This window comes from Arvicola amphibius, chromosome 7 (genome assembly GCF_903992535.2).
Source record: "Arvicola amphibius chromosome 7, mArvAmp1.2, whole genome shotgun sequence".
Classification (NCBI taxonomy): domain Eukaryota; kingdom Metazoa; phylum Chordata; class Mammalia; order Rodentia; family Cricetidae; genus Arvicola; species Arvicola amphibius.
The window spans coordinates 95,478-123,477 of record NC_052053.1 but is presented as its reverse complement, the minus strand read 5'-3'; the positions used below and the strand labels follow the sequence as shown (position 1 = coordinate 123,477).

General features: G+C 40.2%; 2 protein-coding genes, 1 non-coding gene and 1 pseudogene across 3 annotated transcripts; 2 read left to right on the top strand and 2 right to left on the bottom strand.

Moving 5' to 3' along the window:
- Positions 1 to 282: 282 nt before the first annotated feature.
- On the top strand, positions 283 to 6,278 carry LOC119818776 (olfactory receptor 4C15-like). Its single transcript, XM_042055445.1, has 3 exons — positions 283 to 889; positions 4,591 to 4,862; positions 6,165 to 6,278. Exons 1-3 carry the CDS (start codon positions 283 to 285, stop codon positions 6,276 to 6,278), a joined length of 993 nt encoding a protein of 330 aa, XP_041911379.1.
- Positions 6,279 to 9,233: 2,955 nt separating this feature from the next.
- LOC119820179 lies at positions 9,234 to 9,340 on the bottom strand. Its single transcript, XR_005286432.1, has one exon. It is a non-coding gene; the product is annotated as a U6 spliceosomal RNA (small nuclear RNA).
- A 7,409-nt stretch (positions 9,341 to 16,749) lies between these two features.
- LOC119818940 (olfactory receptor 4S2) lies at positions 16,750 to 17,706 on the top strand. The gene has a single exon (XM_038336813.1). It carries the CDS (start codon positions 16,750 to 16,752, stop codon positions 17,704 to 17,706), a length of 957 nt encoding a protein of 318 aa, XP_038192741.1.
- An 8,788-nt stretch (positions 17,707 to 26,494) lies between these two features.
- LOC119818941 lies at positions 26,495 to 27,420 on the bottom strand (annotated as a pseudogene).
- Between the last annotated feature and the right edge of the window lie 580 nt (positions 27,421 to 28,000).

Genomic DNA, 28,000 nt, shown 5'->3' with positions numbered 1-28,000 from the left:
TAATTACAGATTTAAATGCAACAGAGAAGGCTCAGTGGTAAAGATACGTGTTGTCAAGAGTGAATACCTGAGTTCAAACCTCAGAACCTACACAGTGGAGAGTGATGTTATTCCTGCTAGTTGTTCACTGATATCTAAACAAAGACTAAAGCATTTTTGCCTGTACACACACACACACACACACACACACACACACATCAAAGTGCATAAGCACACACATACATAAGTGACTATCTACATGTATAAATAAGAGGAATTTTATCTTAAACTTCCTTGAGAATCATGCCAAATCAGACTATTGTAACAGAGTTCATTCTCCTAGGACATTCACAGAACCCAAAATTTCAGAAAATAATATTTGTTGTATTTTTGTTCACCTATATTGCAACCATGGGAGGCAACATAATGATTGCAGTAACCATCCTCTGCAGTCCTGCACTGCTTGGATCACCTATGTACTTCTTGGCATTTCTGTCCTTCTTGGATGCATGCATTACTTCAGTCATTTCAGCAAAGATGATTGCTGACTCCCTCGATGACAGCAAAACCATCTCCTTTGAAGGCTGCATGACACAGATCTTTGCTGTACACTTCTTTGCTGCAGTAGAAGTGATTGTCCTCATAGTGATGGCCTGTGACCGCTATGTAGCCATTTGTAAGCCCTTACATTACTCTTCCATAATGAACTGGAGGCACTGTGGCACTCTGGTGGGTGTGGCATGGGCAGGGGGATTCTTGCATTCTATCATACAAATAATCTTCATGTTGCAGTTACCATTTTGTGGGCCTAATGTCATTGATCACTTCATGTGTGACTTGTTCCCATTACTGGAGTTGTCCTGCACTGACATAGAAATAAATACTCAAATATATTATTCAATTTTAATTCGTATAAATTTAGAGATTAAAATTTTATTATTTTCCTAACATGTGTATATTTAGCATTATATTTTTTATTCATTCTGCTTTGACATAGTCAATTCATGTAAGTATTTTTAAATATGAGGATATCTAACTGCTATTCTAATACAAAATTTGTTTATTGTAGCTACTGTATTTATTTTAAAATTTTTTAAAAATTCATTGTCAGTGTTAAAAGTGAATATTAAAATGTATATGACTATATAAAAGAAGGCAAGAAACATACCTTCTAATGTAAATATTGAAATGGTTCAAAAAAGTATTTTGGTAAAGAACAAACTAGAACTGCTTTTCTCAAATCCTTTAAGTTCTCTTATTTCCAAACTCTTTTCTGACCCTGGGTTTCAGCTCATTCTTATGTTCTATGCATTATTTTGTCACCACCCCTGACTATTACTTTTTAACTATTGACAAAGAGTTTTTATTTCTTATTTTTTAACTTTAGGAAATATAAAACAATCACACTGAATAGCTTTAGCAAATGTATAAAATAAGATTACAATGAAATATCATGTCAATGGTGGGAAGTAAAGCAGTTTTTTAGTAATCAAAGGATTTTTTTCAAAAGAGATAAAATGCAATATGTGGGGATTGGAGAGATAGCTCAGTAACTAAGGGCACATACTTCCTGTTCTTTCGAATCCCAGAAACTACATGGTGGTTCACAATCTCTGTAACTCCAGTGACAGAAGATTCAAAGTTCTTTTGTGACTTCTAAAGGATCATGCATGCACATGGTACATATGTATATACCTAATATACACATATATACAATATAAAAATAAATAAAGTTTAAGGAGAAAATACAGTGTGTAAGGTCGCTAATGATGAGAAATATTAAATCAAATTGCAATGAGTTTAATGATATGAGCAGAAGAGTGTGTGTTGTACAAATATTAGAGCAAAATAAAACCACAGTTTGACATTCTTTAAGTCATCCATGAATATTAAGTAATAAGATATCATCCTTGCCAAAAATCATGAAAAGAAGGTTTGAAATGTAGACATATTTTCAAAGTTAAAGTATACAACTGAAAATGAAAATAAAATTAAATTTATGCCCTGGAAATGCTGAAACATGCATGAGTAGTCCGTATATGTTAGTTCTGTTGAACTTGTCCATATTGGGATTTATGGTCCAGGTTGATAACAACGACTGACCATGTGTCTTCCTCAATAGGGCACCAAATTTCATTGCAGATGGTTGTAAGCCATCGTGTGGTTTTTGGGAAGTGAAATTAGAATCTTTGGAAGAGCAGGCAGTGATCTTAACCGCTGAGCCATCTTTCTAGCCCCCAAATATACAATTAGTAGAGATAGAAGCTTAATAGCAATTTTAGCATATTAACCTTCACCTAAAAAAATCAGAGAAATAATTGAATTTAGCCATCATTTTATAAATTAAATAACATACAAATGGATTTTTAGCTTTCTTAATGAAGATCTCACTTCTTTAAGGGAGTCAGAGACTTACTGAACCATCTGTTTTTCTCTGAAGTTAAAATATTGCCGGGGCGCGGTGGTGGCGCACGCCTTTAATCCTAGCACTCGGAAGGCAGAGGCAGGCGGATCTCTGAGTTCGAGGCCAGCCTGGTCTACAAGAGCTAGTTCCAGGACAGGCTCTAGAAACTACAGGGAAACCCTGTCTCGAAAAACCAAAAAAAAAGTTAAAATATCTGTAAAATACTTGCAAAGATAAAATATGGTTCCTGCAACATAATAAATATTCATCTTTTAGGGTACACTGAATATGGTTTTCAGCAAGATAAATTTTTCGATTTATTTGACCTATTATTTTCATTGAGGAAAATTCTCCTTATGTATAGCCCAGGCTGTCCTCAAAATCATCTTGTTTAGCCTTTATGTGCTAAGAGTACAGGCATGTGGCTCAAATCAGACATCTATTAATCTCTTACCAAAAGGTCAGAAGGACTTACTATTTACTGGTATGTAAAATATTGCTGGTGACTACAAGCATGATACAGAGGGAGTACAGCTGGCAAAATCACTAGGCTGCATCCAATTTGCAAAGCTTTGTGAACCTACTTTTGAATAGTATCTGTCATTCTGTAAACCTTCTGAAGCCATGGTGTCCCTCTCTTTCTTTTTTTTTTTCCTTGAAGGGCAACATCTGATCCCTCATTTATTCCCCAAACAGTTTTTATAGCATCACAGCAATTGAGCGGGGTGGGGTGGGGGGGACACATTGGGCCGTCTCCTAGGTAACCAGATGAGTGGCATTTTGTCAGGTTTGCACCCACCTGTCTGCTAGCCGTCTGCTAACAGGTTTGCTGGCTAGTCTGCTGGCTGTCCCCTAGGCCATGAATTAGCATCTCTATAAGACTACAGCCTCCAAATTACCAAAGGGAGGAGCCCCGAACGTCCCGGGTCGGCTTCAGCCAACACCTCCCCTCAGGCGATCTCCATTAATAACAAAAGAAAATAGGAGCAGCACAACCAGGCTGTGGTCGTTAGGCTGAGCCGGCTCAGTCAGCAAAGCTACCTGACCACCTCAGACCCGGGCCTGTGGCTCTCGTGCCATCCCGAGAACTTTGGGGGCCTACAATCCACTCTCTCTTTTTAAGTTTTCACAACCCCTGTGCTTCTGCAACAGGACAGATGGGTCGCGCCTAGCTTGGGCAAAGTCTTCTTCCTAATGACCCAAATTTTCCCGTCTTTGGAAAGCGGCTTTCGCAAGATTTCCTGTCTTAGGTATCTGGGGAGGAGAAGCTTCAAACCCGTCATTGACTGCCGACCTCTGTAAAGAGAAGAGATTAGTGGAGAGAAATGGACTTTCCAGGCCCTGTGTTATCAGCCACATCTTTTTTTTTTAAATCTTTTTTTTTTTAATTTAAAAAATTTAAAAATTTAAATTTAAAAAATTTAAAATTTAAAAAAAGATTTTTTTTGTTAAAATCTTTTGTTAGGATGGATCATAATGCTCTATAAAAAAATTATGCTCCCAGAGACTATAGTCTCCTATCCTAAAGGAGAGTAGAATCGCCTGAGTTGAGAATGTTTCTTCCGCTGGTACAGAACATCATTCAGAGCTAACGTTCTCAGCGTACGGATCAACTCTCAACATTCACCGTCACAACCTCTCTCTCAGCAACTGTCGATCGCAACCATTCACAGTCATGATTTTTCCATATCATCCCCGGTCAATACCGATCTTCAAATTTTTCATATCATAATTTCACATTTAGCCGGTCAAAACCAGCTCTCCAATTATTCATAATTTCACATTTAGCCGGCCAATACCAGCTCTCCAATTATTCATAATTTCACATTTAGCCGGCCAATACCAGCGCTTTCATATTCTTTCCCATAATTTCATATTCTTTTTGGTCATTACCGATGTACTCAGCACCACTGGGCCATTACCAGATTGTTCCCATCACCTTATATGCAGCTGCAAATACCAGGTCATTACCGTTAAGAGTATAATACCATTTGCTGTTATTAAATCCCATTTTCAGTCACTGTGCTGCTGTTAAACCCTTAGTCTGCCCCCTTGTTAACTGAAGAGGGGGGTTCTACTCATTCTTTAAGTCTTTCTTTCCCTGAGGGGAAAGCTTAGGTCTTCGTTCTTAGGTTTAATATTTTATTCAAAATGAGTTCTGTGTCCCATAAACGGAGAACATGCAAATGCTCAGTTCAGTATCTTAGTTCTGAAGGAACAGGTTTCACACCACAGCCAGCAGCAGCAGCAGACACCGCAGTCAGCTCATCCTCTCAGCGGGATCTCTGTCCGAAGTCTCCCTGCAGCGCAGCAGCGAGTTGCAGGTCCGGGTCAGGCTCCTCTCTGTGGGCCGGGTGACCTGATTCCTCCGTTCCTCCTGCTGGGCGGCTGTCAGCTAAGCTGTCCTCGGGTCCGTTGCCCTGCTGCTGACTACACCACCTTAGTCGCTCTGGAAGCCATCCGGCTTGGTTTTCATCCTGTGAGAAAACACAGACGCGCCCTCGACCCCGGATTAGGATGGGATCGGGTCCTTTACACATTCCAGAGCAAGGGTCCTTCCGCCTTGCTTTCGCAAATGTGGTTTTATTTTTTATCATTATGCCACAATCTGTCCGCAGCTGATCGCTCACGGGACATCCGCATTTAGAAAGTTGAGCATAAACAATGCGTGATTTAAAGCATGTGTGGCGTCTGAGGATACAACTCCCCTGTCTTTATTTCAGGGGTTGTGTTTTCAAGGAGCTATGTGCACGCTCCATAATTCCTTGTCCTTGAGGATTATATGGAATACCAGTCTTAGGAACAATATCCCATGGAGTACAAAATCCTGGAAAAGCTTTGTTAACATATCCGGGTCCGTTGCCCGTCTTTATTACCTTTGGGGTTCCCACGCATGAAAAGCATTTTAAGCAATGAGTTATTACATGCTTGGCGGCTTCCCCAGTTTGTGCTGTGGCCATCATGAATTGTCACATGCACATATCTCAATTTTCCAAACTCAGTAATGTGAGTCACATCCGTGTGCCATATATGGTTAGGAAGCAGTCCTCCGGGATTCACCCCCCAATGAGGCACATCGTTTCACAATTTGTCGGGCAGCTTCTCTGGTCAGCGTAAATTGCTTTCTCCAACTTAAGCTGTTTTGGTGGTGCAAAGCACGTGACTGCTGTGTAAGTTCAACCTGAGACTCAGCAATTATATTTTTTAAGTTCGTCAGCTAGAGCATTACCTTCAGCTAGCGGACCAGGAAGACTTGAATGGGCTCTGATGTGCCCCACAAAACATGGCAGTTTTCTACATTGTATGGCTCTCTGAATCTGTGGAAACAATATTTTAACTTGTTCATTGCTAGTTCCTACATACGGCACTGTTGCCAGGATTTGCAATGCGTCAAATATGCCAGCTATCAGCATATAGATTAAAAGCCTTATTATCAAAATTCTTAAATATCAGAGCTACAGCCCGCAGCTCAACTATTTGAGCTGAAGCCGGTTCTGTCTGTACCACGTGTCCTTTGCCATCGACTACATAAGCAGCTTTTCCATTAGATGAGCCATCCGTGAAAATCAACAAAGCATCCTTGAAGGGATTCTTTGCTACTATTTTAGGAAAAATGAATGTTGTTGAGTCAACGGTCAGCTGGGAAAAGATTATCAATCTGACCATGAAACTGAGCAAACGCAGTTGCCCACAAGTCACTGTTTTGAAAATAGCCATTCAATTTGCTGCTTCGTGTAAGGAACATTGATTGCAGCTGGTTCTTTGCCAAAATCTTTTCTAGATTCCATTCTGCTCTTCTGGGCTAAGCAGGCTACTGCTTCAAAATAAGGATTTAATACTTTTCCTGGTGATACAGGCAGAGGCAGCCATGAAAGTGGTGTCCCTTCTGCCATAAGACTGCTGTCGGAGCCAGTCGTCTTGTAGGTAAAAGACACGCTTGCCACGTTTGGCTGTCATCAGCACAGCACACGTGCTGTTCCCGTGTAGCCCGCTCTATCTGTGAGAGAGTCTGTCTGGCAGCTTCTGAAAGCTGCCTGCTAGGAATCTGGATCACCGTCTCCTTTAAGGATCTCATTTAAAGGTTCGAGGTCTCCTGTAGGAAACCTTAAATCAGGCCTTAGCCAATGTATGTTTCCTAATAACCTTTGAAAGTCATTAAGAGATTTTAAGTCGCTCTTCCTGATTTCTATCTCCTGAGGCTTCATTTCTTTGGGGTATAACATATGACCCAGATATTGAAAAGGCGGGGGCCTCTGGACTTTCCTAGTTGCAATAACTGTCCCTGCATGGCCTGGGCTTTGCTGCAACCCACGTGTCTCCAGTAAAGTATCCTCATCTCCATGAGCCAGCAGAACGCCATCCAGGCCATGAACGCAGACCCAGGGAAACGGATCTCCAACCTCCAGTATGGCCTGGGCCGCGAACCTCCAGCACAAAGAAGCACCGTACCCCATGCCCAGGGGCAAAACGTCCCAGCTACATCTCCTCGACCCAAGATGCATCAGACGAACCAAATCCGTCTTCTCCTCTCTTTTTTTTAAGAAGTCAACATAAAACCAACAACACTTAACCTCATAGAGGAAAAACTGAGAATTAACACTTGGAGGCCCTGGTACCACTCGAACACATCGCAGTGGCGTGCACATGGAGAGAAACAATTAATCTCTTGAACCGAGAAGCTTCTGTGTAGCAAAGGGCATAATCAACAAGACACAGTAGCCTACAGAATTGGGAAATATCTTCACTAATCACTAATCATTACCCTACTTACTAATCATCCATCTACTTTAAAAACGTACAAAAGAACTAAGGGAATTGGTCATCAAAAGAACAATGAATCCACTAAGAATATATGTTACAGACCTAAACTGAAAACTCTCATGAGGTGAACTTAAAATGACTGAAAGACATTCAAAACATGCTCAGGTATAACACCCTTAACCACTGGGGAAATGTAAACCAAATCAACGTTGAGACTCCATCTGTACCACGAGCAAGACCGTAAACACCGCTCACAACTCCTCCACGGCTGTCGAATTCTCAGAAAATTAGGGAACAAACTACTTTAAAGCTCAGCTATAGCCTCTTTTGGGCCTATAGACTGTGTGAGGTTAAATCTGCTCTCTAAACGAACTCGTGCTCCTGCTGGCCTTTTGCCCGCAGGTGAGTTGGATTAGCTGGCTACAGTGAGCACGAGGCTCCTCAGTCACAGCGGCAAATTGGTTCTTAGGCCAAAAGTCAATTTTCCTTCCTCTTTCCTACGCATTGAGCAGGCAGTAAAAGTTGCAATTCTGCATCTATCACGCTTACCAATTTTTTTTAATAATTCTGCCATTGTTCTTGCTCCATTCTCATTCCCTTAGTGACCAACATATGTAACTGAATACTTTTCCCTTATCCCATATATAACTTATTTACAAATTTTTACTCCCGATTTAAATTTTGTCCGGCTTTTCTACATTTCTTTCTCTATTCTACATCTCTATTTCTGAGCGCTCACTACTCATGCATCCACCGATTTTTTTTTCTCACGGGTTCCTCACGTCTGGTCACCTCTTCCTTGCTTTTTGGGGAGCGCCGATCGGCTCGCGTTCTCCTCCGTCCTTTCTCCAAATTCTCTTGGGGTTCAGCGGACAGCATTCACGGGCTTCCACTGTCATCTCCTTCCTCCGGCTTTTCATGGAGTTCGACGGTCGGCACCACGTTCTTTCTCGTACGTCTTCCTCCGGCATTTGTCTTGGGGTTCAGTGGTCGGCACCACATTGTCTTTAATCTCGGGGTTCGGCGGTCAGCACCCCGTAGCGGGGCCATTATGCCGAGGCCCCGCGTGGGCTCCGACGCAGATAACTATCTTCCCTAACTAGACTGGAACGGAGTCGCGAGGAGTCATCAGACACAGCTCACGCGGATTCGACGGGGAAGATGTAATCCCCATTTATTCTCCAAACAGTTTACATCATCCCCGTCCGTGGAGCGAGCGGGAAGACACGTTGGGCCGTATTGTCACGTCTGCATCCCCCCAGTTTGCGGCCGTGAATTAGCATCTCTATAAGACGTCCTCCAAATTACAACCTAAGGAAGGAGCCCCAAACACCCTGGTCAGCGTCCGCCCTGACACCTCGCCACGGGCGACCTACATTAATTACAAAAGAAAACAGGAGCAGCACGTCCGGGCTGCCGTTAGGCTGAGACCAGCTCGTCTGCAAAACTCAGACCGGGCCGGTGGCTCTCGTGCCATCCCGAAATCGGGGCGCACACCTCCAACCCGTGAGCAAACTCAGTCAAGTTCAGTCAAAACGTCCAAATTCAAATGCAAGGCAGAGAAAGGTGTAACGTAGAAAAGTTCCGGATCATCTTCAGGAATTCCCAGAAAGTTCCAAGTCCTCGCTTGGCTGCAGTGGGGCAGGCAGATCCTCAGTGCAGCTCCTCTGGACCCGGGCCCTCGGGCCCGAGCCGAGCGCGCCTCTCCCCCCTGCCTCTCTCCTCCTCCGCTCCGTCTCCCACTCCACAAAGCTGTCAAAGATGCAGGGCCAAGCGTCGTCCGCGTCGTAGTTGCTGAGGTCAGGGTCAATCTCCTCGACGAAGTAGAGAAACATGTTCCAGGGGTCCCAGGAGATGCCCTGGATGCCCGAGGGGTTCTCTGCGAGGAAGTTTAGCCATGGCTCCAGTATGGGAGGAGGGTTCTGGGTAAACACGAGTTTCCACAGGGCGATGGCCGTTTCACGACGCAGGGCCCGCTGCTCGTGTTGAGGGTCCAGGCCAAACTGAAATGTAAACCGGTAGAGATCCTTGAATCTATCTTCTTGCTTGGCTTCTGCTAGGAGGCTGGGGAACTGTGCATGGATCCCTTAAAAATATGGAACGCTTCACGAATTTGCGTGTCATCCTTGCGCAGGGGCCATGCTAATCTTCTCTGTATCGTTCCAATTTTAGTATATGTGCTGCCGAAGTGAGCACCCTCTCTTTCCATAGTGAATTCATACCCAAAATACATCAGCAGTGTATTAATTATTGGATATAACATTTGTATGTGCTGTTAAACTGTATGACTCTTCATTTGGCCATATGATCTTGATATTTAGAATATATACTGGGGGCCTTGAATTCTGACAGGGCCCCAGAGAAAGGAAATGCTTTACACTCAGGCATCAGCAGGAACAAAGCCTCCTCTTGGGAAGCTAGAAATGCCATGCTCTTGATTTTACACTACCATAGTTTCCCATTTGATCTAGCACATTAGGTGTTATATCTAGGGCTAAGAGATTCCATTTCCTTTAATTGAACTAGTTAGAGTTATAAACTCTAACTAACCACACAAATGTAGTCAACACACAAACTCCCTTTTTCTTATTCTTCGAATTTTGTACAGATTTAAATCCCCATACTAATTTTCCTAGTATCTACAGAGGAATTTCACAGTCATGATCCTTCTCAGGATAACTTACACCTACTTTATCCATCCTGTTAGCCCTAAGAAATGCGTGCTTGGTATCATTGTTATTTACCAGAGAACTGTTAGCTATGTCTGTGTGAGTATATATACTTGTGGAATGGAAAAAAAAAAAAAACAGCAAGGAATATTAAAAGAGGAACATTGAGGAGGAACAAATAAAAGGGAACATCATGAGATCATTATAGAGAGCATGGAAAGAATAATTGGGAAATGATAAAAAGACTTTCTGAGTTAATTTGTTTAACTTCAGTTATCTTTAGCCAGTTTTCTCCTGCTACAACAGTCCCTCTGAATCCTAAGAAGCTTAAGGGGGCTAGCACCCCAACATAAACCTCAATAAAATGTCTTTTAACTTTTTTTTTAAACTGTAAGATGTACATTTTTATAATTTATATATCGAAAATAATTTTGTACAACCTTTAGCACTCAATTTCTAAATAAATTTTTTTTTGGTTTTTCGAGACAGGGTTTCCCTGTAGTTTCTAGAGCCTGTCCTGGAACTAGCTCTTGTAGACCAGGCTGGCCTCAAACTCAGAGATCCGCCTGCCTCTGCCTCCCGAGTGCTGGGATTAAAGGCTTGCGCCACCACTGCCCGGCTCTAAATAAAATTTTTAAACATTTCATTTATGTAATAAAATACCTTACTTTGAATTCCCATTGCAAAAAAATTTGGAGTTATGCAGACCAACACCTGAGGTTAAGATGTCATAAATGCCAGTATTATCAACGGTTAACACTAGACTCACTGAAACAGGCTCTCACAGGCTTTTACTTAGATTCCATATTTTGTCTTCAAATTTCATAAAGTCATTGTCTTTAACAGCTGATTAATACACTAATGTGTAAACATATCACATTTTCTTCATCCATTCCTCATTTGAGGGACATCCAGGTTGTTTCCAGGTTCTTGTTATTACAAATAAAGGTGTTATGAACATAGTTGACCAAGTTTTCTTGCATTATGATGAGCATTCTTTGGGTATATGACTAAGTGTGATATAGCTGGGTTTTGTGATAGATTGAGTCCCAGTTTTCTAAGAAACTGCCATAAAATCTTTGTTGTTGTTGTTGCTGTTTTGTTTGTTTGTTCGTTTGTTTGTTGAGATGGGGTTTCTCTGTAGCTTTGGAGCCTGTCCTGAAACTAGCTCTTGTAGACCAGGCTGGCCTCAAACTCACAGAGATCTGCCTGCCTCTGCCTCCCGAGTGCTGGGATTAAAGGCGTACACCACCATTGCCTGACTACCATAAAATCTTTAACTGGAAAAGAATTGTTTGGTTTTCTTTCAAATGAATACTAAAAATAAGAAAAGAAAATAATAATCCTGAGTGAGATAACCCTGACCCAGAACAACAACCATGGTATGAATTCACTCATAAGTGGATATTATCTGTGCAGTACACAATAATCTTACTACAATCCAGAAACCATGAAAGACCATGTAACTAGCAGGATTCAAGTGTGGAGATGTTTGGATCTCCCTACAAAGGGGAAGTAGAAGAGAGATTTTGTGAGTGGACTGCATGCAGGTGAGGATGAGAATATAAGTGATCAAGTTAGGTCACAGAGGGGAGAGCACTGAAAGATACTACTGAAAAGTGAAGGGATTTTGAGGTCAAGTAAACATAGAGTGCAAGGGAATCTCCCAGGACAATACTCTGCCCTAGCTAGGCTCCTAGCAATAGTAGATGTCCACAGGAGGCTTTTCCCTTTCTTGAAAAGGGAGGGAGGAGGATCAGTTTCAGGGATGGGAACAGAGGGGTAAGAAATACCTGGGATGAGTGGAGGAATGAGAAATGTGGCAGGATGTAAAGTTAATTAATTAATATAAGAAAGAATTTTAGCTAGTGTATAAAATGTTGGGCCTCAGGGATAGTGTGATGGCATGTGCTCTCAAGACTGAAGAACTGTATGTCCAGAACCCAAGTAATCAGAGAGAATCTGCTCCTTCAAGTTGGAAACTGACCTTCCATCTCCTGTTATGGCCTGACTTTACCCTACACCAACACTCAAATAAGTAAATAAAAATATAAATAAAATTAAATAATGATTTTCATCATCACATTCACAAATGTACACATCTATGTATGTATTCAATTGTAGATTTTATTTTGCCTCTGCAATATTAATTCCTCATTATCATTTCTCCAGTCCCTCTGTTGTCTCTCCACTTTTTGTGTATTTCACATATACACAGTTATACAAATGTATGTTTGTGTCTATGCACAGATAAATTTATAGTCAGTATATGATGACAATGTGTGATATTTTTATATCCTTACTTCTATAACTCTACTTAGCTACTTCTATAGTTTTCCCTTTCATAATTCCTCTTCTAGTTCAAGTAATTCATTGATAGATTAAATAAATAAATAAATAATATATAAATAGATTAATACATAGTTATATGGATAAATAGGTTACATTAGAGAGAAAATAAAAAAATGTAACATTGTTCTTTCTATGTCTGATTCATTTTGCTTATTATAATTATAATAAGATCTAACCACATTCATGAAAATAGCATAATAATTCCATTCTTATTTAAGATTACAATTCTAGCTTCATATACAAGATAACTAAAAGTGTGTGTACATGAATTGCACAAAAATTGTCACAGAATTATTGTTCATCATAGCCATAAGCTGGTAATACAAATAAAAAATACCCTCAAGGGAATGACTGTAGAGTAGGATACCTCTTGGTACTAAATCAGAACAAGTCACCAACAATGTAATTGCATGGCAAAATTCCAAAACATTATGCTACAAGGTTAAAATAGGTACGTAAAATTGTCATTTTTATTCCAGAAACAAAGTCTCTTTCCTACTTAGTACATATGGTATGGACATTTGTCATATGAACCAAAGAGAAAATTAAGGAGCCATTGTGGGTTTCCAAAACTCTGATGAAAGATAGGATATTTTATTTTATATTTCTTTTTTAATTTTCTTTCTTTTTTTAGCACATCACCTTTTTATTTTAAGACTTATTTTTCCCTCTTAGGCCACCCCTTTTTACCTAGCTTCTCTAAAGTTGTAGATTGTAGCCTGGTTAATATTTGCTTTACATACAATACCCACTTATGAGTGAATAAACACCATGTTTACCTTTCTGTGTCTGGATTATCTTTTTTAAAACTTTTTTATTAAAAATTTCCACCTCCTCCCACTTCCCTTTCCTCCCCCCACTCCCTCTCCCCCTCCCTGTCCAGGCCAAAGAGCAGTCAGGTTTTCCTGCCCTATGAGAAGTCCAAGGTCCTCCCTGCTCCCCCAAGGTCCAGGAAGGTGAGCATCCAAACAGACAAGGCTCCCACAAAGCCCGTCCATGCAGTAGAATCAAAAGCCAGTGCCATTGTTCTTGGCTTCTCAGTCAGCCTCCACTATCATCCACATTCAGAGAGTCCGGTTTGATCACATGCTCCATCAGTCCCATTCCAACTGGCCTTGGTGAGCTCCCATTAGATAAGCCCCACCGTCTCAGTGGATGGACGCCCCCCTCACGGTCCTGACTACTTTGCTCATGTTCTCCCTCCTTCTGCTCCTCATCAGGACCTGGGGAGCTCAGTCCAGTGCTCCAATGTGGGTCTCTGTCTCACGATGGATCTCCATCCATCGCCAGATGAAGGTTCTATGGTAATATGCATGATATTCATCAGTGTGGCTATAGGACAGGCTGGGGACATCTCCTTGGACACCTGGGAACCCCTCTAGAGTCAAGTCTCTTGCCAAAACTAAAATGGCTCCCTTAATTAAGATATCTACTTCCCTGCTCCCACATTTTTTGTCAATACTTTTTTTTTTGAGACAGGGTTTCTCTGCAGCATTGGAGTCTATCCTGGAACTAGCTCTTGTAAACCAGGCTAGCCTAGAACTCACAGAGATCCATCAGCCTCTGCCTCCCAAGTGCTAGGACTAAAGGCGTGCGCCACCACCACCCGACTTGTCAATTGCTTTTTAATAGAGTTTTGGTACTACTGTTGGATACTCAACTGTCTATGGTTATATATACCCATAAGTTTTCCAGGGAATTGGTTTGCTACAGTTCAGCGCAACTACAAATCTATATTCCACCTCCAGTCTTCCTTCTTTCTTTCATTTGTTTGCTTTTGTAATCAGAGTCAGGGTCTCACTATGTAGTTATAGCTGTCCCGGAACACCCTATATAGACCAAGTTTGCCTTTAACTCAGAGAACCCTATACCTCTGCCTCCCAAGTGCTATGATTAAACTACCATGATTTACTACCATGCTTGGCCAAGTACTTTAAGAGTGACTATTTCTCTACATAATTTTCTTTATATCTGTCTTTATTACTTTGTTAAAAGTAAGGAAATTCCAACCAAAACAATGATATAAATTGGATAATATAATAAACATATTTTAGTATATGTAACAATGTACATTAATTCAAGTAATAAAAATAAAATATTACTTGTTTGCTAATTTTTCTGGATTATGTCTATTATTTGAGAATTGATTAGCCTTTAAATATAAAATATCTATTTAATTTTAAATTAAACAAACAATAGAATTTAAAGTTCATTTTTGATGTGCAATTTTATTTTGACCATGGGGGAAGAGTCTGGGAATACATTCTCCCAAAGGTCATTAGTGTTTTCTTTGCACTCCTTAACCAGACTGCATAAGAAGTCGAAGAAAGAACATTTATTATCAAAGGCACAACGACCAGGTAGATTTCAGTAAAAGTGAAGACCTGGAACAATGAATATTGAGTTCTGTCACCCTGTGTTTAGGAGACCAAGGATTCTCTGGTATTAATTACTTATAATTACATAGTATTTCTGTGCTGTCTAAGGAAAAAATAAAAATATAATGTGGAAACTATCAACAAGGTTAGTCCTTTTTTTCAATCTAAGAAAACAATGTTTGTGGAATGGAGTGAGGTATCAACTTTTTTGCATTTATGATAAAATTCAAAAGCCCGGTTTTTTTTAGGAAAATGAAGTATAAGATTATAAAGACAATGATAAAATAATGACATATCTGTATGTGTGCTGCTTTAGAAATGGGGAGTCATAAAAGAAATAAGGAAATGCTAGTCACTGGAAAAAACATCAAGTCTCAAGTGCTGAAAAATATTAGAAAGGGGATTTTAGATGAACATTGTTTTAGAGAAAGAGTGCTTCCCCGAGTCCTGTGTGCTTTAGAAAGGACAGGAACAGGATCAAGTTTGTTTCTAAGTATTTACCTCTTCTAGATAAACAAAACAAGAAGTACAGAATCATTTGCTCCAACTCCTAGAATAAGAAATTATTTGTATTGAATTTTTTTTACTTTTAAAATGTGTAAGATGCCAAAAGAATAATAGTTTATAAAACCATCGATTGAGTTTGATTCCAAATGTGCTGAGACTACCATTTGCTCTCTTGTATGTTTTCCTCATTTATTTGTCGTACACAAAAGGAGACAGATGTATACTGACTTTTCTACAAATCTAGGACAAAAACCTGAAGATACATAGCATATATGGCTTTCATAAGCTCATGGTTGGCCTGCTCCTTCTGCAACAGACAACTGAAATTACATAATTCTGTGACGAAAAGAATTAAGTACACTGGATCTTGAAAGATACATTCCCAAATGACAGCTTATCACCACAGGCATTCACATCCATGTGTTGATTTGGGAAAGGATCCTGAAACCTCTATTAATCCAAACTTATCCACATGGGCTTTTCCTTATGAACGACTCCCATTAGAATGTCTGCGATTTTACTACTAAGGATATCACTAATAAAATTAAAATTTGTCTTCTCCTTATACTCATTTCAGTTGAATTGATTGATAACCTCTTCCAGAAATATTGAATTCAAAGTTGTCCATGTGGACTGACATGGTGTTATGCAACATGAAACAGGAAATAGGGGGATATAGGATTAAAAGCTGATGATAAATGCAGAGCACTTCATCTTCTGTTTTTACTTTTATTTTTCTCTTTGTTTCATGTATGTATTTAAATATCACATCAAGGAAACTGCAGAGAAATCCTGGAATGTGCCTAGCTATAGCTGAAGAAATTACCTGGGACATTGCTTCCTTCTTGATTAAACACCAGACCTGGCTTCATCTACATAAGATTCTTTTATTATCATCAAGGTTTATCATATTGATGCATATACTCTTATCGTTGCCTCTTCTTCAGTATTTTGTTTCTATTTTATGCTCATGGACTGATTTAATTTCATTGTGGAAGTGACATTTTATAACAAACAATAATGACAAAACTTTATATGACAAATGATGTGAGGGAAGTCTCATGAAGTTAAATGATTATCTCAAATGTGCCTAAATTAAGTTTCTTTCTACAATAACACATATTGATGTTCAATTCATGAGGACAGATGAGAGATCATAGTGTCACTTCAACATGATCCAATTTTTAGGGGAAGAAAAGCCTGCAGAAGTCATTGTGGCTTGTTACTTGTGATTTCTGAGTAAATATGATACCCAGGTAGGATGGTATGAAGCAGGGTAAATCTGAGCAAACATTCTTAATTCTGTATAAACAATGCTGCAAGCATTTGCTGATATTTCAGACAGTATTGTGTTTGAAATTTAATAGATAACTCATACAAAATAAGATCCAAGTACATGTAGAAGCTGACATATAATCTTTGAAATGTAGAGAAGCAAATTCTTCAGGTATTATGTGAGACTGCGAGAATCAGCCTTATGTCTTAGGCCTTCTCATCTTAATTAAAAAGAACACTGGGACATATCACTGAGGTAAGTTGATCTGAACAAATGCATTTAAACTGATTTCAGGGTATGGAAGTCCTAAGTGCTCCCCTTCCACCTCTAGCCATCATAATTTTTCATTTGTTATAAAATAAGTATGAGTGTTGATGATCTTTTTTATTTGTCTTTCAGGTAATTTAAAGTCTTTTTGGGATTATGCCCTCAAGAACTTATTCCACAGAAGGAGTAAACAATGTCAGTGAATTCATTTTCTGGGGCCTTTCTCAGAGTCCAGAGATTGAAGAAGTGTGCTTTGTGGCGTTTTCCTTCTTTTACATGGTCATAGTGCTGGGAAACCTCCTCATTATGGTCACAGTATTCAGTGGCAATCTTTTCAAGTCCCCCATGTATTTTTTCCTCAGCTTTCTATCTTTTGTGGACATTTGCTACTCCTCAGTCACAGCGCCCAAGATGATTGTTGACCTGCTGATGAAGAAAAAAACTATCTCCTATGTGGGGTGCATGTTACAACTCTTTGGGGTTCACTTCTTTGGTTGCACTGAGATCTTCATCCTTACTGTTATGGCCTATGATCGATATGTGGCCATCTGTAAACCCCTCCACTACATGACTATTATGGACCGAGAGAGATGCAATAAGATGCTGCTGGGAACATGGGTGGGTGGGTTCTTACACTCCATTATCCAAGTGGCTCTGATGGTACAGCTCCCCTTTTGTGGACCCAATGAGATTGATCACTACTTCTGTGATGTCCACCCTGTACTGAAACTTGCCTGCACAGACACCTACGTTGTAGGTGTGGTTGTGACAGCCAACAGTGGTACCATCGCACTGGGAAGTTTTGTTATTTTACTAATCTCATATACCATTATTCTGGTGTCTCTGAGAAAGCAGTCAGCAGAAGGCAGGCGCAAAGCCCTCTCCACCTGTGGTTCCCACATTGCTGTGGTCATCATCTTTTTCGGTCCCTGTACTTTCATGTATATGAGGCCTGATACTACCTTCTCAGAGGATAAGATGGTGGCTGTGTTTTACACCATTATCACTCCCATGCTGAACCCTCTGATTTACACTTTGAGAAATGCAGAAGTAAAGAATGCAATGAGGAAGCTCTGGGCTAGAAAAGTCACCTGGGAGAGGACTGGAAAATAGCAGAAAGTTATCATTAAGTTGGCATACTTCAATTTCTTCAGCTTTGAATAATGTCATTGTTTAGTGAGAAAACAACAGCAACCTCACTGGATTCAGGAGAAAAATGTTGGGGCACTGTGCTGCACAGGCGTAAGGTACAATAATCATGATCATACTATAATATTTTATGTGCAGATAATTTTTGGAAATATGAATGAAAAAGATTGTACTACTAGAGCAAAAGAATGATCACATAAAATCATTGCTATCTGCTCTTCCTAGTTATTTTGTTAAAGGGAGAATCCAATGAAATACTTAAGACTGTTTTTAGGTTTGCGACCAAACCCGTCTCTCTGAGTGTGGCCAACAGCGGGGGCTGACTGAGAAGCAAAGGACAATGGCTCTGGGCTCTGATTGTTCTTCATGGACGGGCTCTGTGGGAGCCTTCTCAGCTTGGTCGATCACCTTCCTGGACCTGGGGGGAGTTGGGAGGACCTTGGTCTTAGCATAGAGTGGGGAACCCTGATGGCTCCTTGGCCTTGAGAGAGAGGTAGGGGAGGTATGGGTGGAGGGGAGGGGAGGGAAGGGGGAGAAGGAGGGGAGGGAAGGGGGAGGAGGAGGGGAGGGAGGGGGGAAGGAGGAGGGAAGGAGACGGAAATTTTTAAATATAAAAAAAATAAACCATGAAAAAAAAAAAAAAAGAATGTGGCATTAGCCGGGCGGTGGTGGCGCACGCCTTTAATCCCAGCACTCGGGAGGCAGAGGCAGGTGGATCTCTGTGAGTTCAAGACCAGCCTGGTCTACAAGAGCTAGCTACAGGACAGGCTCTAAAGCTGCAGAGAAACCCTGTCTCAAAAAACCAAAAAAAAAAAAAAAAAAAAAAAAAAGAATGTGGCATTTAAGTTTCTAGGTATTCAAACTGTGGTGGTAGCACATGCTTTTAATTCCAGCACTTAATAGTCAGGAGAATCTCTGTTAGTTCAAGGCTTGCTTATTCCACAGAGCAAGTTTCAGAACAACCAGGGCTGTAAAGAAAAAACCTGTCTTGACAAATGAGGGGGAAAAGCTATATTTACCTATTACACTCTCATTGTATGTATATTGCATAAATGATCCTATACATGTGAAGAACCACATCCAAGTTAATGTCTTCTTAACAGATTTCAGAAATCAAAAACTAAACTCCATAGCATTAAAACTGTGATACAACAGCAAAGAATGTGAAAATATATGGTAAAACAAAAGTTTAGTTTTAATCATTGGTTTTGGTAAATAGTATTTTCATCCATTATTAGTCCTTTTCTTTTATTTCAACTATTAGAATACTGGATAGACTGATCTTATGATTCTCAATTCAGTTATACCATTCCACTCTACCCTTTCTCATTTCATGCATAGATTTCTAAGAATATCATTTCCTCTCACTGGGATCCACAAACTTAGATTTATTTCACTAAGGCAAATGTTGAGTACAAATGTGTCTTTACCATTGCTTCATTGTATTTCTTAAAATCTAATTATCCAACTACTATTTCCCCTTATGCATAGGTTCCAATTACCTAGAAAATTGAATATAGATGTTACTCCTTGGGAAGCCAGTATTGCCTAATAATAAGAACGTTGCATTCTTGTGGTTGAATGTTTTTTTAAAGCAGTATGTTTACTGGAGATGCCTAAAACCTTAGCACTAAAGAGGTGTGCGTGTGTGGCACAAGTGGGGTTGTCAGGGTGAGGATCAGGATTTCAGAGTCAACCGCAGCTACATAGCAAATTCATGGGCAGTGTACCAGAATGAGACCTTGTCACATCTGCTCACCTTCACTTTCCTGAGTCAGATCATCCCAGCAAAAGATTTTTCTCCCAATGAAATAAAATTTGACACTTGATTATATCTTCCTGCCCCCTTTCCATATTTTTATCATTCTTCTTGTCATATTTCTAAATATCCAACTCTTTTTTAAACAGAGCCAATCTCTGTCTTTTAGATATGGAAAAAAACTCTCACTAAAATCTTTGCCCTCTCATGGATCCTTTTTAAAAATAGGTTCTTGACCTTCAAATATAAAATCCTTTGTAAAAGAGATGGAAGATAGTTGAAGAGATTTCAAGCCATATTTTTTTAGAGTAGATTGTGGTACAGATGCTGAGCATCAGAAATATCATGTTTGAATGTCTGAGGAACTCCTACTCACTCTCTGGGAAGTAGCTCATCAGTTTTGAGGTGCAATGAACCGAACCCAGACACTGTAAGTCTAAGGAGAAATAAAAGAAATGCTTATTAGCACCCTAAGATTATATTAACTTATACTCCAGAAAAAGTTCCAACTGTTTCAATTTTTGTCCAGTTTTGTTGTAGTATTGATAAAATTATTTTTATTTGATATGTATATGTTGTTCAATATGCATACAGTATAAAAATAATTAAAAGCAAATACATTAGGCTATCCATCTCCACAGTCATTGTGTGTGTACATATGTGTGCGCATGTAATTATTGTTCCACAGGGTCTTATTTGCTCTGTAAGTATAGGGCAGGTTTATGTAAAGAAGATATTGACACAACTAAAACTGTGAAGAAAAATATTGATTTCTATGCTCCACTTTCAGTAAAGAAAAGCAAATTGTACATAAAGAATTTTCAATTTCTTTACTTTTACACTTTCCTAAGTTTTGAGTTTTACACTACTTTGAAGACTTCCTATGCTCCATATTTATAAAAAAAAATAAAAGCAAAACAAGTATATACTTGTGGCCTCATGATGACTTTTTAAATGGGGCTGTAGAGTCTTATTTATGAACTTAAAGAATGGAGATATTCATCACCTGATTTGAAGTGTTAAATTGAAGTAATATACCATAATTAGAGAACTGATAATTATCTGCAGTGTTTTCCCATGTTAATAAGTGAGTGGCATTTACATAGAATTGCATTTTCAGAAATACAGTTTCTTTGACAGGATTATCATATGCAGCACATATATTTTTTCATTTTTAAAAAGTTCAGTGCAATTCTCAAATGAAAGTAGTTAGGACCTATTTCTGTTCATGGACAATAACTCTGTCAATAAATAAGTTCAAGGTCAAGCTATATATTTTGTACAATTTGCTCTGGTAAGAGCATCATCATGATGATTGTGGACAGGAATATAAAGGAGAAGACATACAAATGTGTCAGTGCTTCAAGATCCTCTAGTACACTTTTTTATGCAGAGCTTCAAACAATAAAGTAATACAAAGGCACAAGCTAGCCAGCTACTCTCTTAAACATTCCAACTTGAAGCTTACCTATTTTCTGTACTAGTACATGAAAGGTAGATATTGATTCAATAGATAGACCAAGATACAGCAAAGAACTACATTTTGTTTTGGCAACACCCATGTTACATGACATTCATAATGCCTCTATTCCCAAAATTGTCTCTAGCAGAGACAGTCATGATATAAGAAAAAGCAAGTGCTTTGTCATCACAGGCAGAAATAAACATAAGCACATAAATGAAAATGATAGTTTAGAAGAACATAAATGGAAGTGATGTGTGAATTACAGGTAAGCAGGGATTTGAGGAAGACCTCTGATGTACATCCTTAGAGTGAACAAGATGATGATTAAAGTTATCAGCAAAGTCAGTGTCTCTTACAATGGCTACATGCACAGCATACTTCATGTCTTCTTACTGAAAACTCTGAGATCTGAATCCTGGTAGTCATGATGATGAATGACATAAAGCCTTTGTAGACTCTTTCTGTATATGGTCTTCATGAGTATATAAGGGCAATATAAATTATGGACAACTTGCTGATATATAGAAACCAAAGTTACAACCACTATCCACATGGTTGCACTATATTTCAAATACTTTTATATCTGCCCCAGCTACTCTACCCTAGTAATACTGGGAACTCTAAAAGAATTCATATCTGTGATAAAATTATTCCTGTGTTAAGGATAAAAATAGTAAACAATGTGATTAGATTGATCTGTTTTTATTTCAGTCTCCTACCATAATTTCTTACACAATTAATTTATCCTCTACATAAAAAATTATATCTGGATTAGGAACATGTATATTAATAATTTTTGTTGTTAATGTGACAGGATATTGACAGAAGAATCTTTAAGAAGCAAAAGGTAATTTTGGCTCATGGTTTCAGAGACCATTCAGTTCAACATGGCAGGGAAGGCATAGCAGTAGAAGGAACTCTATCTTTGGTGTCTGGAGCATGAGCTTGAATTTTCACCTTCCTTTTTAATTTGACAGGAAATGGGGGGGAAGGTGGGATGTTCTTCTGTATGTTCTTCTGTATGTTGTGAATATATGTGAATATATGTTGTTCCCATTGGTTAATGATTAAAGCTCTTTGGCCTATGGCAAAACAGAGTATAACTAAGCAGGAAATCCAAACAGATATACAGACAAACTAGGGCTGTGTCAAGAGGAATGTAAGTCAGCTGCCCAATAAGAGAGACACCATGTAGATGCCAAAGGAAAAAGATGCCAGAGCATGAGAGCTAATCAATAATGCCTGCCATTGGCCAAACCATTATATTTAATATTAACCTCTCAGTGATTATTAATAAGCAGTTGCGGGACTGATGGGCAGAAAAGAAATCTGTCTGTCAGAATCAAGCACGACAGAGAAAACTTACAACTACATTAGGATGCATTCTGTAGAGCCTCTGCCAAGGTGATGTGTGACACCGAGAGTATGAACTCTAAGCTGCACATATGTATGCGTGAATGTATATGTATATATACATCTCTATGTACATATATATAGAGAGAAACACAGACAACTGTATATATTAATGTATATAATCTAATCATAGTAACAATCACAATATCAATTAAGATTAAAGACGTTTGCTGGTTTAATTATTAAGAGTAAGTGTCAGGGGGCTGGAGGGATGGCTCAGAGGTTAAGAGCACTGGCTGCACTTCCAAAGGTCCTGAGTTCAATTCCCAGGATCCACATGGTGGCTCACAACCATCTATAATGAAATATACTGCCCTCTTCTGGCCTTCAGGGACATAGGCAGGCAGACTACTGCATACTTAATAAATAAATAAATCTTTTTTAAAAAACAAGAATAAGACTCAGGGCAGACAGAATTTCACCTTAGAGCCACTTGGCAGATTCTGGAAGATAAGCACAGCTCTTCCCACGGTCTCTAGAGTTGGGACAGAAAGAATTCCACCCAGGAGCCTGCCCAGCACCTATCACACCAGGCAGTCTGGGCACCTTTATGGTGAGTAAGTGCAGAGTGGCAAAATGGGAGTGGGGCGGGCAGAATACTGCACGCTCTGAGGAGAGAGCCAGATCTGAAGAGGGGGAGGGGAGAGAAAAATGAACTGAGGTACAGGCCCAACTTGCGACTCAGGGTCAGATGTCTTGATTTGGGCTTCTTGCAAAGGTCATTACTTGGTTCGTGACCCTAATGCAGATGTGGGGGTCTATTGCCACTAAGGTTCATACTGAGGACTGCAGTCCAGGCTGAATCCTGAGACCATGCTGAGCTTACAGGGTCTAGATGCCACACAGAGCCATACAGAACTATAATGTAACGCAGGGTCATGGCTTCATCCAGTCCCAAACTGTAGAAGTAGCCCATATATGTATCTGTGGCCCTACCACAGCAAGGGCCTGTGCTGATGTCTATGGCTCCTATTACCATCTAACATTGAGTGGACCTAGGGACATACTGGTGTTTGGGGATGATGCTGTTTCTTTGATCATGCTGATCTGAGCAATCCGGCAAGGCCAAGTAAGACCACGATGACATCCAGTTTGGGCTGTTGCCAAGGACCGTATCTGTGTTCATGGTTCTACAACAGCCTGAGTCATTGTTGTTATTTGTGGTCCATGTTGCCACAAAGGACCACACTTTTCCAGGATCCTGGCCTCCACCTGTGGTTTCCTTGAAGCCTGAGGACTATGGTGCTGTTGTGCCCATCCCAACCTGAGTAACATACGCTGCCACCCAGGGCCAGGGCCTCATACAATCCTGAGCTGCCATTGGGGCTATGTCTTGTTCCTTGGTTCTGCCTGGACCTACACTGATGTTCATGGCTCCTGAAACCACTGAATGCAGTGAGGATAGGGCTGTGTAGAATTGGCCCTACCTCTAACTACAACACTTTGGAGAGCAGAACCCTGCACCTCCCCCAGGGCATCACAGGAGAATTGTTCCTGCAGGTGGGAATCCGCATAATCTGTCCCTGAATATGCAAGAGTGGAGGAGCTAGCTAGCCCCTTTGTCTGTCATGCTGTGATGTGTGGGAAGAAGAGATACCCTCCTTGTTCTTTTCACTTCATCCCTTAACACCTACAGCAGGGTAGAAAAGCTGGTCCCAGGAACTTGAAAGTGGGAGAGTTGATCCTTCCCCTTATTGGTTGTAGCACTCAGAATAGTGATCCCTTGCACCTAGCCTGGGCAGCATAGTAGAGCTGACCCCATTGACAAAGGCACAGGTAATCCAGCACCACGGATACACTTGGGAGATCTGACCTCATCTTTTGTCTGTCATATGGTGGAGGGAGCGATGGAGGGATGATCTCACCCCCTTGTAGTTTTGGAAGGCTTGTTGGTGCTGCCTGTTGTGCAATTCCCGTTTGCGGGGGGAGGGCAGGGGGCCAGGGGCAGGGAGTTAGAAGACAATAACACAGACTCTGAGAGATTACAAAGCACAAGCTCTTTATTGTAAAAGGGTTGGGTATTTTTATGGGCTAGGCAAGATAGAGCTGTCCTTGTTGGTGGGGCACAGGTGAGCATCCTGGGATTAGAAAATAGGGAGAACTGAAACAATCCCTTCTCCTGTCATCCTGCATGTGGTAGCATGCATGAAGGAAAAAAATGCCCTTCCACCCCTCATTCCATGACTCCTGTGGCAGATGAGACAGCTGGACGCAGGGCTACAGGAAAAGGAAAACTTGCCCTGCACCTCACCAACTGAAACACATACAAGAGCAAGCATGGCACTTCACCTGGGCAGAATACTAGAAATGACCCAGGTGAGATGTGCATTTAGGTATGAATGGAGTAGAGCTGCCCCCACCCTCCCTGGTACGCCACAGGATGATGAGGGTAACGGGAATAGGCTCCTCCCTCTGCTGCAGGCTTTATCGTACCACCAGCCCCCAAATCATGGCACAGAGACTTATAATTGAACCTCGACCATAGCTTCAGCTTGTTTCTAACTAGTTCTTAGGACTTAACCCATTTCTGTTAATATATATCCAGTCACAAAGCTCATAGTTTTTACCTATCTTGTCCTCCACATCCTATTTCCTCTGCATCTGGCTAGTCTCTTCACTATTCTTCTGTCCGAAGAAGTCACGCCTAACCTCTTTCTGTCTATCTGTTGACCATACAGGTCTTCATTAAAGCAATCAGTGACACATCTTTACACAATATAAAGGAAAATTCCACAACACCCCTCATCGCTTGGCATCTATGACAGGCAGGAGAGTCAACCTCAGAGGCATGAGAACAGAAGAGCTGTGTCTGCTCCTCACGAAGTACAGTAATCGGAGAGTATGCCCTGTACCTCATCTGGGCAAAACAGTAGAGCTGGCTCTGGTGATGTGAGTACAGGTTAGCCAGACTGGAGCTGTGAGAGCAGGAGAAATGGTAGTGCTCCTTGATCTCTTCTCCTTGATCTTAGCTAGGCAGGGCAGTGCTGGAGAGCTCATCTGGATTCTGACAATGAAGGGAAGCTGGCAAGATGACCAACCCAGCTACTATGCAGGCCTAGAACAAGGACTAATAGGTAACCTACCCTAACAACTATCTCAACTAGGAACTTCTAGAACATGGGGGCAGATCTGCAGATCCAAAGCTACATGATCACTAGGACACAAGGCAACAACAGGATATCCAAGAAGAGGCCCAGTGAGAGCCGACTCTCAACAGCATAGCCAAAGTCAGAGGCTTCGACCCAGATCAATGACTCACTGCAGTGAATACTTACAAGTAAAGGTGTGTTAACTAAAGGGTATACTGTGTGACTCAGGAGGCAACACCATACCTTCCATTCCATACCAAGCATATATATTTGTATTGTGGGGAGGGATAATTTCTTGACATTTTAAATTTTACTTTTGGGGGGAGGTTGAAAAGGCAGAGGGTAGTAGCAAGGAAGGGAATGAGAGAATGAGATGCATGATGTGAAATTTACCAAGAACCAAAAAAAACGTTTCAGAAAAATGAGTATGTGAAAAGAACATGCTCACTCATGCTAACACACATACACACACACACTCAAAAATAACACACAATGACTGCACCTTATAAGAAAACATCTATAGAGCTGAGCAGTGGCTTAGCGGCTAAGTGCAGCGCTTGCGAGTCCAGAGGTCCCGAGTTCGATTCCCGGCTATATCGGAGCGGCTTTCAGCTGTCCGTCCCGAGTGTGTGCGCCCTCTTGTGGCGAGCGTGGGAAAAAAGAAAACATCTACAAATAATACATTCCTTTGAATGAAGGTTAAGTTAATGGAAAAGTCATGAGAAAACATATCTATAATAAAGGAAGTCATTTGAAAGAGGATAAACATTACAGGCTCTGAATCTAAGTTGTTTTCCCTAAACATGGGCCTACTAGCGATGAACATTTATTAAACATGAATGAGATAAATATTCACTTCCTCTTCCTATGTCTTCTTTTACAAAACATTATCTTGGTATTCACTTCAGGGTTTATCCATTATCCCATTCTCTAGAAGGAACCAAACCGCCACTCCCAGGACATTGCTATTCTAATCATATAACTGAAAGATAAGATTTTTTTATTAAGATAAATACAATTGATTCCCTATATACCACCTGAGACTTTTCTGCTCCAGAGCTTCTCATGGCATTTTTCACTTCTGCATTCCTCAATGTGTAAATCAGAAGGTTAAGAAAGGGTGTACAAATTGTATAAAATACCGATATCATCTTGTCCATGGGAAAGGTGGATGCAGGACATGTGTATATAAATATGCAAGGCACAAAAAACAAGACAACTACAATGATGTGGGAGACACATGTGAACAGGGCTTTTTTCCTCCCTTCAGCACTGTGGTTTCTCAAGGAATAAAGGATGATGACATATGAGACCATGAGCATGAGAAAACTCACAGTGCAATGGATCCCACTGTTAGCCACAAAGAGAAGGTTGATCACATAGGTGTCAGAACAGGCAAGTTTCAACAGTGGCTGCAAGTCACAGAAATAGTGGTCAATCTCGTTGGAACCACAGAAGGGTAAACTCAATGCCAGAAGTGTCTGAACTAAAGCATGCACACAGGATCCCATCCAGGCTATGGCCACCAGCGTCCCACAGACCCTGCGGCTCATGATGGTCGTATAGTGAAGAGGCTTACAGATGGCCACATAGTGGTCAACAGCCATGAGGATGAGGATGAAGACCACCTGGGCGCCAAATAAATGTAATGCAGAGACTTGGATTAAGCAATTACTGAAAGAGATAGAGGCCTCCTTTGTGAGTGACTCCACAATGGTTCTAGGGGCTATAGTTGTAGAGAAGCAGGTGTCAAACAAGGATAAGTAGAACAGGAATTAGTACACGGGACTCCCAAGTGCCTGACTTGTCTTAATGGCAGCAATGATCAGCAAGTTACCCACTAATGTCCCCATATAAAAAAACAGGAAAATGGAAAACACTATGTTCTTCTTCCTGGGGTCCTGTGTTAAGCCAAGGAGAAGAAAATTGGTCACATTGATACTCAGCTGCATGATTCATGAATGAGAAGGAAAGTGTATAAAATGTGTCATCTGCAAAAGATAAACTAACTTTAACAAGTAGTATGACATAGTTAAAATAAAGGTATTTCTTTCCTATAATTATATATTCTACTTCTTGATTATTAAATTGCTATTCCCAATCTCTGTCTTCAGTTTCAAGATCTTTATTAGTGTCACAGAAGCTCATGAAATTAACACTTTTTCCACAATACTATCCATATATAAACTCACTGACTTTAGCATGGCTCTGATTAAATTTGCACTTCAATTAATATAAAATGAAGTAGTATATACTTTCCTTTTTTATTTAACTAATTGTTCATGGGCAAAACTTCTGATTCATTATAATGATTTTTATAATCTATTTTTCTTATTTTGAGTAGAGTTCTAGTCCAATATTTAAAAAATATATAAATGTCTAATCAAGCTACTCACATTTGGGTGTTAATGATAAAAGCATAACAAAATTTATGGTTGATCTCTGACAAGAACTCAAACCACAGGGAAGCAAATGTTGGTATCTGAATTTCAAAATCATGACTAAAGTCTTCCTACTTAAAATTTTTGTATA